The sequence below is a fragment of the Triplophysa dalaica genome, chromosome 24 (genome assembly GCF_015846415.1).
Source record: "Triplophysa dalaica isolate WHDGS20190420 chromosome 24, ASM1584641v1, whole genome shotgun sequence".
NCBI classification, from domain to species: Eukaryota; Metazoa; Chordata; class Actinopteri; order Cypriniformes; family Nemacheilidae; genus Triplophysa; species Triplophysa dalaica.
The window spans coordinates 5755790-5768496 of record NC_079565.1 but is presented as its reverse complement, the minus strand read 5'-3'; the positions used below and the strand labels follow the sequence as shown (position 1 = coordinate 5768496).

The window sequence follows — 12707 nt, the reverse complement described above, 5'->3', positions numbered from 1 at the left end:
TAGGTTGTTATTAATGTTAAGGATTTGAACAACATCGGGCTATTGCGCGTGTCCTTACGTGCGCCAAAGCATAAACAAACAAAGAACGGCTTTGCTGACCTGGCAGTCTTGCTCAGCAGTTAAACTTGATTTGATGATTAACTCGCCCGTCTTGGCTCTACATGACTTGTCCCGGAGCTCTTTTCGCTCGCTTTATGATTCATGGCTTTCGAAGTTGGTGATGGTGTTGATTTCAGTGCCCAAGAGCTCAAGGTGGAATTATAGTTGCTGGTGTTCAGACTTGTAAAAAGAACAAAATTGGTGATGGCTATGATTTGTTTCCTCATTTTCTGGCATGGGTTTGCCCAACTCTTTTGTTCGTAGTAGCTAGGAGTATTGGCTTAAAGCAGCCCTAACACAGGGGTTTTCTGCCAATCTCATATTAATCTTGAGTACCTATAGAGTAGTATTGCATACGTCGTATCTTCGAAGAGTATTTAGTTTGATCACATTTATAAAAGACAGATACAGCTGTACGAATATTTCCGAAATCATACGGCGCGTGCGGGGGGGAGTGGTAGGCTGAACTAAAGCATACCGTCTACAAAACACAGACATCAGTTTCACTTACCACATGCGGTTCATGTCTGGCATCTGTAAGTGCTGGGACGGCTCCATATATCAGTTTCAAACGATCTCCAAGTCCAGCGTTATATTCACAGTTTATATCACATTCATCACCCAAATGCATTGAACAAACAAACACCTAAACTTCGCGAAAATATGCTCTCTCTCTCCTGCACACAAGTGAAACTGACGTCTGCGCATACTCCTTCTCCAGCTATCCATCTTGCCGCGTGCTTTTCCGGGAGAATTGTCCAATAAGGGACTAAGAAATTATTTCAAAACAGTTTTATATGTTCGAAAAAAAGTTCCCGAAACCTGTGCGATCGCTGGGGTAGTGTATCCAGCACAGAAATACTACGTAATACTCGTTTTATTAAAGTTTAGAGAGCCTTTAAAGGTTTAAGCATCCCTTTAAGCAGCTTGCTTGAACTATAAGAAAATCATTTTGTTTCTTGTGATTTGTCATTTTTTGTAACTACGTGTTGCAACCTTCAAATAATTTTGGCTTACATACCACTTGACACATTTATTTCTTCATATAGGAAAGACAAAGCGGGAAAGACAGACACCTATAATTCTTTGCAAATATGCAGTCTGGTGAAACAGATGTTTTTATCTCTACAGCTAGTTAAATGCCCTTTCATCCAAAAAAGATTTTCACACTACGCTTGTTTTGGCATGCTGTTGTCCTTTGTTCCTGCTGGGCTATTTGGTTGGCCAATAACACATCAAGAAAAAATAAACACTTATACTTTTTCATCATTAATCTTCCAGAAGTAGTTTAAAGTTGTATTGTTTACTAAACACCAGCCTACTTAAATATGATAAGCACACTGCATGTGCTACCTTATTTTTGACTTAACCTATTTTTGCAACATTACTAAAATAATAGATAAAAAAGATTTTAAACAGCCTTTTCATCCACAGTTCATGGTTCTTCTTTATCTTTGGTCTCCAACACGTCTTCAGTTTATTCTACAGTAAGTCAAAGTTTTCGATATATTTCGGTATATTTTTACAAATATGTTGCATGTGTGTTTATCCTCTTTTTCTGTTTTCCGCCCATAGCCAGAAGAAAAGGCTCAGACCGAGGTGAGAGCACCATCCCTCTATTCATAATTGTAAATTTGTTGAGTTGCACATTGGAAAGTGTAAACAACCCCAGCACTGTTTTTCTTACACTTTGTAATTTTAAACACACTTTGATATAACTATGTTTAAAGTCTTGAAACTTTCCCCGTTTGTCATGATCCTCTTGGTAGTTACTGTCCTTGCTTTTCTTTAATCTCTGTGTTTTATGTCTCTAGCCAAAATTTCTCTCATGCTGATCAAGGGCTGATCTCTCCTAACCAAATTATTATTTGCGAAACCATAAAACTGGATTGGCATTGGCATCAAGTGTCAGCTTCTAGCAACATGACTAGTGTTTGAAGTTCTTTTAATATGTGTTTAGATCCGTAAACTGCGCAGGGAACTGGATGCCTCCCAGGAGAAGGTTTCGGCTCTTACCACGCAACTCAGTGCCAACGTGAGTACATACGTGATCATGTCAATTCAACACCAGTTCTTTTTTTCTAAAGCTTTTACATACTGCACCCAATTTATTTGTTCCCGTTGGTCTTAGAACTATACATGAGCTATCAGGAAAGTTTTTTGTGTTTGTTTTTTGCATACAACACACAGTAGTGGCCAAAAGTGATGTCTTAATTTTGGATGATTAGCTTTTTATTCAAATAATTTGTGAAGATTTTGTACTTTTGTTATGTAGTTGTGTTTAGAGCATGAACTAAAGCAAATTTTTGTTCAATTTAAGGAGATTTGGCTAAGAGTGATGACCAACACATGCACAAAAAACAACAAATAATAATTCAAAAAAAGTTTAATGAATAATAAACACAAACAAATGTTAGTGTATGTATAAAAGTGTAAGCTTTTTTCGTGTGCATATTTTTGTATAGAGCTACTGAGGTTGACGTCATGCAATCCAAATTCTGTCATTTAGTTTTCGGGGAATGTTTAACCTAAAGAGCAGTGATAAAGCTACGCTGGCTACAAACAAGGCTCGCTAGGGTCGATTACGTTAGCTAACAACACTTTTGAGTCATCCTTCCAATGACGACAAAGCAGGTTAAACCCGGCGTACTCCAAAGTTGAATATCCATTACAAAATTCACGTAAATTTTGACCACTCCATGCTTTTAAAGAGTCTCTGGAGTTGGAAGATGAAAAGTTGATGAGATTGTTGTAGATGTTATAATCCTACAGGTCTGGAAAGCTATCCGCTTCTTTATTGATACATGTTAAAAGCACACCTAGCATTATAGGAATCCGTTATGTTTAATCTATTAGGTTTTGCTATGCACATGTCTATGTCTTTTGAATTAAAGTGCGCAGTGAACTCCGTTGCCTTTAAACTTATGCTGGCGCCAATTCAATTCATATTCGCTCCTGGATGTTCTTGCCTGCCAGCATGGTGTTGAAAAACGGAAAAGGTCACGTGACTGCCGAAGCTCTATCGGAAAACCCATATTCCTTGATATACTGCAGTTTGCCATTTTTACAAAACAATTGACCAATAAATAGTGTTTTGTTCATTTTGTACAATACACCTCATATTTAATACAATTTTGTATACATTTACCTCTGGACATCACTTTTGGCCACTACTCTATTTTGTGTACTAGCGATATCTTAAATTTATTACAAACCTTTGTGGTTTGAAACTAGATTTGTGTTGCTATGTGTGAGATACACCTTTAAGAAGAAGAATTTGCGCAATGCGTACAAACATGACAGCCAGCATCTAAACAACTCCAGCTAATGAATCTTCACTTCCACAAGCCCCTATCCACCCGTAAGCTCACATACAGGCTCCATAAGCCCTTCTTGATATATGCATCACACACACGCAGACACAACTATTGCACACCTATATACAATTGTTAATACCACCTTGTTCCTTCGAAAACTCTTTGAGGTTGCTTCATTGAGGGTTTGAAACGCCACAAGTCCAAACACAAACCTCTGACTCCTAAAGGAAGTCATCCAGATCTCCGCTTCTCTGATTATCGGCTCATGTTGCCGAGTTTACGATACGCTTGTTGTGTTCTGTGCGAGTGGGTTGCGCACTCCTGAAGCAGAAATCTGAACACGACGTCCCGTCTCATTCTGTTATTACCATTCATCACACAACAACAGAGATGTTGACAGGCAAAGCTAACCTTACCCACCTTGGTCAAGTGCTTTGGTAGCCTGTTAATCAGTACCCGTCTCTGAGACGGGTTTGTAAGAGGAGTAAATCCAAGCCTTTCAGATGCAAGTGCCGCGTTACCCTCTCGCAAAACAAGAGCAGATGGAGATGGTGTGAAGTTAGTGAGGTGGGCCAAATATTTTGGCTGGATCCTGTTGCGTTACGGTCAGATTGTTTAGTTGTTTGTATTGTTCGATTTTACATTTAGGACATTTGTGCTACTTCAGAGAAGTTGTTTTGTATTGCTGTGATTAAGAATAATTCTGTCATCATTAACTCTCCTTCGAGTTGTTTCCAAATCTGTATAAAGGTCTTTGTTCTGATGAACACAGTGAAATAAATTAGGAAGAATGATTATAACAGACAGATGTTGACTACCATAGTAGGAAAAAATACTTTTTTGTTGAACACAAAAGAAGACATATTGAAGAATGTAGGACAGAAAATAGTTCTGGGGCACTTGACTACCATTGTATTTTTCCCAGTAGTCAATGGGGGGGGGGAAATCTGTCAGGGTACAAGCATTCTTCCAAATATCTTTCTCTCTATTCATCAGAACAAAGAAATTGATACAGATTTGAAACAACTCGAAGTTGGATAAATGATGACAGAATTTTCATTTTTAGGTGAAGCATCCCTTATAATGTCTTAAAGTTGTTGTATTACTTCCACCTTATTATTGTAACATGGAAAGTGTATGTATTTGACTTTTTCTGTTTGTAATGTATAAATAATTTGTGTACTGGCTTTTTTTATACTTCTGATGTTGCATGTCATGCCACAACACGTTATCAGACAGCCTGGTCGCACAGACATAGTTGGCACTCTGGGATACATTACTGACAAGCTCCGACCCATATCATTTTTTTTTATAAGAAATATGATCATACTTTAGTTGACTGCACAACATCTGGTTTAATTCTAAACCTGCTTTGGGTCCTTGTCCATTTAAGGTATTCCTAAGTGTTGCTTCTTAAAATAAAAGTGATTTATTTTGAGTGAAGTCATTTTATGTGTGTCTCCAGGCTCACCTTGTGGCGGCCTTTGAGCAGAGTTTAGGAAACATGACCATCCGTCTGCAGAGTCTGAGCAACACAGCCGAACAGAAGGTAAGGGTGTGAGTGTGTGTGTGCGTAGTGGGGGCTGTAACTTTTAAAACCTCCCTTTGGAAACATGAACAGAAGGAGTGATTCATACATAAAATAATAAAAAAATTGTTTAAGGATGGGTATACAGTAGAGCTGTCATAATTTCAGAATTTCATAAACCTATTATCATGGTCAAAAGGATTCACAATTACAATATAATTGCGATATTGTTTGCTTTTTCTTTAGTTTATCATGTGTGTTGTTTAATTGGAAATTGAATCTCGCGCAAAATGGGGTATATGCACACGCAGCGCTGACGTACTTGAGCTTAAATCTCAGCCACAATGGCGTTTTTCACGTGGTCGCTTTAAGATATTGGATTACGGTAAGCGATGTGTGTCTACTTATCCAAACACTACGGCATACATCGGATACAACCAAAAAGGAGAAGCGCTTCAGGTTATCCGTTTCAAGCTACATTCACAAATGTGAAAAAAGCTAAGGAAAAATTTGCACTTACTCGAGGCTTGATCACAGAGACGCATACTGAAGCAATGCTCAGCCGCAGTGCTGTCGGTTTGCTAAAATTTGAATGTTTTCTTTAAACACATCCTTATGGAAAATGACCTCAGGGCTATGAGATCGGTTGCGTCTTAGCTGTGCATATACCCCATACAAGTGTAAGGCAGCAGAGAGAGAGTATGTTCAACTTTTTGCCTTAAAGTGATAGTTCACCCATAAATGACAATTCTGACATCATTTACTCACGCTCTTGTCATTTCAAACCTGAATGGCTTTCTTCTGCAAAACATAAAAAAAGATTTTTGGAAGAAAGTTGGTAACTGAACAGCAGCAGTACCCATTTTGAATCTACGTCTATTGTATGGACACAAAACCAATGCAAGTGAATGGGGCCATTCTTTAAAATGTCTTCTGGCAGGAGAAAGAAAGTCATAAAGGTTTGAAATGACAAGAGGGTGATTAAATGATGACAGAATTTTCGTTTTTTGGTTAACTATCACTTTAAGAGCCACAGTCATTTTTTGCATTAAATAGTATTTGAAAATTTTATATTTCGATGTTTCCTTTTCAATAAGAAAAAAAAAATTGTGCAATTTGTTTGTATATTAGATACATTTCTAAAAAATACCAAACGTAATTATAAGGGCAGTCCCCACAAATGTGTGTGCAATGTGATCACATCTCCATGATCCTCCATGATCTCCTGCAGGACACAGAGCTGAATGATTTGAGAAAGACCATCGAACTCCTCAAGAAACAGAACACTGCTACTCAAGCCACCATCAATGGAGTCATGAACACACCAGACCCCAACCGCAAAGGTGAGGAAATATAGCATATATTACAGGTTTGCAACATGAATTAAAGCATACCATTACTTTTGAGATAGAGACAAGCTCTATAATACTTTTGATGTAAATATGTGTAAAACCCACAGACAAACATGAAGGGTGACCAATCGTTTTTGTGATTTATATAAATAAAAACATTACAGCATTGCATTTATTTATTTCAGCGATATAACTCGGCCATATATTACTGTAATGCCTCCTCTCTGGTTCCTCCGAGTTTTTTTCCTCCACCGCCCGCTGTTGCATTTGCATCTTTCAGAGCTGTTCTTTAACATAGTTGCCGATTACATGCTCACTAGGATCTTTAATACATGCAGGAATGATTTAAGTGGCTATTTGTCTAAAGCTGTTTTACAAACATTATGGATCATTCAAAAGCACTGTACGTATAAAATGACCTGGATTTTCTCTTTCACTCCGTCAGTATCTGTAGATTCAGTCAACGGGTCGCCTCAGTCCCAGCGAGACATGCAGATCCACAGGCAGCCGTCCTCAGACAGCGTCTCCAGCATGACCAGTGCCACCAGTCACTCCAGCATCGGCAGCAGTCTGGAGCTGGATGCCAAGAACAAGAAAAAGAAGAAAAACTGGGTAAGAATGAGCAATCTCTCCATAATACTTTCTTTTCTCATAAACATTCATGTTTTCAAAGACATACTGTCCGTAGGTTTAACTGATCTACAGAGACCAGCAATTTCCCCAAACTGTCTTTATCTGGTTATTTGTTGGCCTTTTTAAAGCTTGACAATGTTTCATTTTTTCTTTGTTGATGTTTTATGTCACCAGTCTCCGTGTGCAGGAGGACAGGTGAATAGTTCATAAAAGACAATGCGTCGTTTTGTTTGCACATGTGTCAATGTAGTGTCAGCTTTTTCTGTTTCTGCATGTGACGAGCAGTCTAAAAACAATGTACATTTCTAAAATACACGATGCTGAGTGGCCTAAAATGACACTTCGCAGCCAAAGAACTCTGGGCTTGTGATATGCAGTAAACAGGGTTTAATGAAACCATTTGAGTGTGTGTTAGAAGTCTGGTTTTGTTTATAGTGAGAAATAAATGTTGTTTATTGAACAATACTCAATTTTTTGTGCCCTTCTGCACTCAGACTGTGTCATGTGTTGGAGGGAAAGCACAAGATAAATATGTATGCTAACGTTGTCCTGGTGTTGACGTTATGGTTGTTGGATAGTGTAATGATGTTGACAGTCACTAGTGTGTAGGTCATGTGATCTGGAGCTGCTGTGGCTCATACAATTACTGAGAAATTGTCATTTTTAGATATGAATTATTATTGTAGATTACAAAAAGTTATTTCGCTTATTATCTGTGGAAAAGATTATACTGACCACATGATACTGTCCGATCCCCTTTATCTGATGTCCCTTCTCTCTAAATTGTCAGGGATGTATGTATATAAATAATAATCATATACTACTATGAACCTCTAGCTGATTATGGTTTTAAATGTGTCTTTTCTGGTTTTTCTTTGTGCTTTCATGTCATGGCACAGGTATACGAGGTAAGATAAAAATAAGTCTGAATAATTGTTACGTTTTGTCATATTAGATTTAAAGACTTACGCAGGACAGCACAAACACACACAGACTAGGGCTAAAATCTTGAGGTGTTCAATTTCTTTTGTAGAACATATTAAATATAGCATAAATGTTGCATGCATAGAAAGCAGGTCCCTGGAAATGGCAGCTTACTAACTAACTTTATCTTCTTCGCAGCTACGGAGCTCCTTTAAACAGGCCTTCGGTAAGAAAAAGTCTCCCAAATCGGCTTCTTCTCACTCGGACATAGAGGAGATGACTGACTCTTCTCTGCCATCTTCACCCAAACTCAATTATAACGGCTCGACAGGCTCCTCCCCCATGATACGCAACTCTCACTCAAACTCACTGTAAGCTCCTCCCACTTTCACTATCTCCTACTTAAACGTACAAGGTTCTGCTCCTATAATGACATAAAGATATTTTAAAGAAAGTTGGTAACCGAACAGCGACGGCACCCATTCCCTTCTATTGTATGGACACAAAACCAAAGCATGTGAATGGGTGCTGGTAAGAACATGTCTCAAAATATCTGTGTATGTTCTGGGAAGAAAGTCATTCAGGATTGAAATGACTCAAAGGTGAGTAAATGAAGACAGAATCTTCGTTTTTGGGTGAATTACCATTTTTGCTTGGATCGTACAGAGGAATTTAGTTTTAAGTTTTCAAGATTTTTCTTGGATGAAGCATAAATTTGTAAAACGCAAGCATCATTTAACATTTGATTTCGTCTAGGAGGAGGAGGTTTAGGAAAACCTAAACTCACCCTCATAAAACTCTGCCGTTACCAAGTAACTCATTGTCATGCCACTTTTGGATAAAGCACTTCTAAAATCATCGAAAGCAACATGGATGGTTCATATTTGTCTATGTTCATAGTCCTCAGTTATTCTCTCTGCCTGCGTACGGGCACGGCTGGGGCTCTACCAGCAGGTCCACGAGGTCTGACTCTCTAGCACGGTAAAAGAGAACGGTGCAAACCATACTGTACCAATATTTCACAATCTCTGATGATCAGAACCCAATACAAGAGCAGATTTTCAATCAATGACTTCGATTCCACTATAAAACCTAAAACCTGATTCATAAATAATTGTGGTAATTTATCAATAGCTTTCCTTCCACAGATCATTGATGGACAGTTCACATTTACCATTAATCATATCTTTTTCTAACACAGAAATGAGGAACTTTTAATAATGAACTAGGCTAAAAGCTATTTGTTTTTCTTAGCTTTACACGACAACATAATTTACGTTATATGTATTTATATTGTTCAAATGTAAATTGTAAGATATTATAAAATATAATTTAAGCCTTTTTGCATTTTCGCAAATTATTTTATATTTTCATTTCACAGGATCTCTGAGTGTACGGACAGCGATGCAGAAACAGTCATGCAGTTACGCAGCGAGCTCCGAGAGAAAGAGATGAAACTGACCGACATCAGGTTAGAGGCTCTCAGCTCCGCCCACCAGCTGGACCAGCTGCGAGAGTCCATGAACCGCATGCAGGTGAGAATCTGCTTCAACAAAATAATTTGTCATAAATTGAATGTGTTTAATATCAAAATTGATTTTCGCTAAATGTCTTTTATACAAACAGATTGAGATGGAACGGCTAAAATTGGAGAACGAGCGGTTGAAAATGGAGAGCCGGGGCAGCAGTAGCAGAACTCCGTCTCAGGTGTCCATCGCTCCATCATCTGTTGGCTTGTCTTCTCAATTGAGTCTCACCGAATCCACAAGTCTAGGTATGAAGGACTTCTGTTCATTATTACATTCACTTTTTTCGAAGATTTAGCAAAACTTTTCATCATTGTAAATTTTGCTGGCTTTTAGATATGCTGTTGGAGGACAATGGAGATGGAACGTCCTGGAAAGAGGGACAGCATGTTAAAGTTGTGGTTAATCTGGAGAAATATCCCGAGTTGAAGGAGGTAAGACTCTAGATGTTTTTCCACTATTACTTGTTTGAATTTGTAAAAATTATCCAAAAATTGTATTAGCGTTGCTTCAAGAACTTCTCTGCTGTTTTTTGCCAGGACTGCAGATCATGCCAGTATCTCCTGGGCTGCATTGGTGTCAGTGGAAAGACGAAATGGGATGTCCTTGATGGTGTTGTAAGACGCCTCCTTAAGGTACAAAATACTTTATATATATCGCTGTATTTGCTGAGACAGTTGATTTGTTATCTCATAAGGCTTCTTCAGAATGTAAAATATTTGTCGTGTTGTACTTTTATCATCTCATTAGGAATACATAATGTATGTGGATCCTGTGACTCAGCTGGGTTTGAACACTGACAGTGTGATGGGATATAGCATTGGTGATATTAATCGCACTAGTGATGCAGAGACACCAGAACTCCTGCCGTGTGGTTATCTTGTGGGAGAAAGTGATACCATCTCTGTTACGTTAAAAGGTACTTTTTTGCTTATTTGGAAGAGTACGTTCTGTCTTAGTGTCTGGGGTGCGTTTTAAAATTCTGTGTTGCTCTGTTTGATCATAAAGAAATACTTTACCCCCCCAAAATATTAATTTATTCATCCTCATATTGCTTGAAGACCACACATTTATGATTATTTATTGTGTCGTTTTCATGTCCCCATTAAGTTTCATTATTTGAAAAAAAAAAAACGTCTAACATTGTCTTTAAAGGTCCAATGTGTGATTATTATTATTATTATTATTATTTTTTGGATAATCTATTGACAGAAATGCAGCATAATATACATAAATTTGTGTTCAGGGGTGTATAATAGTCTTATATAATGAAGCGCTATGTTTGTATTACCTTAGAATGAGCTATTTCTATCTACACACTCTCCTTCGACAAAGAAGCGAAAACGTGATGACATCTTTGTCCTGCAAGAGCCACCTTAGTGCTCCCAAAGAGAGTGGTGGAGTGAGCTGTTGGTTGCAATTTGCAACCTCGCCACTAGATGCCGCTAAAATCACGCTTCTTTAAAAATTCACCGTTGGCATTCATTCCAGAAAGACATAAATTGGATTCGAACAACATGAGGGTGAAAAATCCAAATATCATGTGGTGTTATGAAAGAAATGACCTGAAAGCAATTCTTCCCATTTGCAGATTTTTCTCTTGACAGTCAGGACAGTTTGGCATTTGAGACGCTTATTCCAAAGCCCGTTCTGCAGCGATACATATCTCAGCTTGAGGAGCACAGACGAATCATCTTCTCAGGACCATCCGGGACTGGAAAGAGTTTTCTGGCTAGCAGACTGGCCGAATACATGGTACTTAAAGAGGGAAAGCAACTAGAACACCAGCCCATCACCACCTTCAATGTTGATAACAAAACAACAAAGGTTTGTAACTATTTAACCCATTGGCATTGTATTTATAAACAATGAAATGTGTTTTTAAAACTTTTTTATAATTACCACCAGAAATTCATTAACCGTACATTTCAATTATTCAATAGTTTATAGTTCATTAGTGTTTTATTCCGTAAAATGTATGTTTTTTTTTTTTATACAGGAGCTGAAGCAGTACTTGTCTAACCTGGCTGAACTATGTAAAAGCAGTGGACGGCTTGGGGGCGTCCCTGTGGTTCTTATTCTGGACAACCTGCACCACGTCGGTTCTTTGGGAGAGATTTTCAGTGGCCTTCTCCAATGCAAACACCGTCATTGGTGAGCAAACTCATTTCACACATCAATCGCATATTTCTGTCATTTTGCTTTAAACGTTTGTGTTTCATGGTAACTTCAACTATGTTGAACATTCTCTCACAGTCCGTACATCATTGGGACCATGAATCAAACTCCCTCACCGACTCCAAACCTACAGCTTCATCAGAATTTCAGGTACCATCCCATTCAGTTTACATTTGAAAAATAAAGTTTTTGTTTCTTAACAACTGTAAACAGCTGCCTTAAATGGTGATTGCTATGCTATCGGTCTCCACAAGAGGGCCCATCCGAATCGCATGGAGTCTATGGTTAGAACTGGTTTCATGTTTCGTCTGTTTATGTTTCAGATGGATTTTATGTGCCAATCATACCGAGCCTGTGAAAGGCTTTCTGGGTCGTTTCCTACACCGGAAGCTTCTGGAGACAGAGATCAGCAGTCGTGTAAGGAACGGGGAGCTTGTTAAAATTATCGAATGGATGCCGTCTGTTTGGCATCATCTCAACCGCTTCCTGGAAACACACAGTTCCTCTGATGTCACGATTGGTGAGGTCACAAACAAACATATAAGAGCATGCCTGCCCAAAGAAGTATATTTTATAAAAACCATATTTTTTACTTTACCAATACCATTTGTATAATTTAAAATATAATATTTCATTTATGAATCTTAACTCTTGCATGTCCATCACAGGGCCGCGGCTCTTCCTGTCCTGCCCAATGGATGTTGAGGGTTCAAGGGTGTGGTTCACTGACCTGTGGAACTACTCCATCATTCCCTACATGCTAGAGGCTGTGAGAGAAGGGTTACAAGTATGAGGATCTTCACAACTGTTATGTGTTACTAAGAAAACGTGCTTAAGTGAACAAATGAATGCTGCATTGTAGTGAACCTGTCCTCTGCGTTTTCTGCAGATGTACGGGCGTAAAGCAGCGTGGGAAGATCCGGCTAAATGGGTCATTGAAAGTTTTCCCTGGGCATCCAGCCCGCAACAGCACGAGTGGCATTCGCTGCTGCGACTCCGGCCGGAGGACGTGGGGTTCGACGGCTTTTCTCTGTCGCAAGAGGGCAGTCCAGGCAAACAACCCACTCAGAGTAAATCAGAGGAAGACCCTTTGGTACGATTTCATCCGTATTGTTTTAACTTATGGAGTAAACAATTTCCATATTTACCA

The 12707-nt window shown here is 38.6% G+C and overlaps 1 protein-coding gene across 1 annotated transcript in view; it reads left to right on the top strand.

The window, feature by feature from the left end:
- nav2b (neuron navigator 2b) overlaps positions 1 to 12707 on the top strand; it is a 55707-nt gene that overhangs the window by 40754 nt on the left and 2246 nt on the right. The window contains 18 exon segments of the mRNA XM_056740458.1: positions 1534 to 1586; positions 1675 to 1698; positions 2060 to 2134; positions 4882 to 4965; positions 6176 to 6287; positions 6742 to 6908; positions 8052 to 8224; positions 9235 to 9388; positions 9480 to 9627; positions 9716 to 9813; positions 9919 to 10014; positions 10130 to 10298; positions 10971 to 11206; positions 11379 to 11533; positions 11636 to 11707; positions 11881 to 12077; positions 12226 to 12344; positions 12447 to 12650. Coding sequence (XP_056596436.1) covers positions 1534 to 1586; positions 1675 to 1698; positions 2060 to 2134; positions 4882 to 4965; positions 6176 to 6287; positions 6742 to 6908; positions 8052 to 8224; positions 9235 to 9388; positions 9480 to 9627; positions 9716 to 9813; positions 9919 to 10014; positions 10130 to 10298; positions 10971 to 11206; positions 11379 to 11533; positions 11636 to 11707; positions 11881 to 12077; positions 12226 to 12344; positions 12447 to 12650 — 2336 coding nt within the window.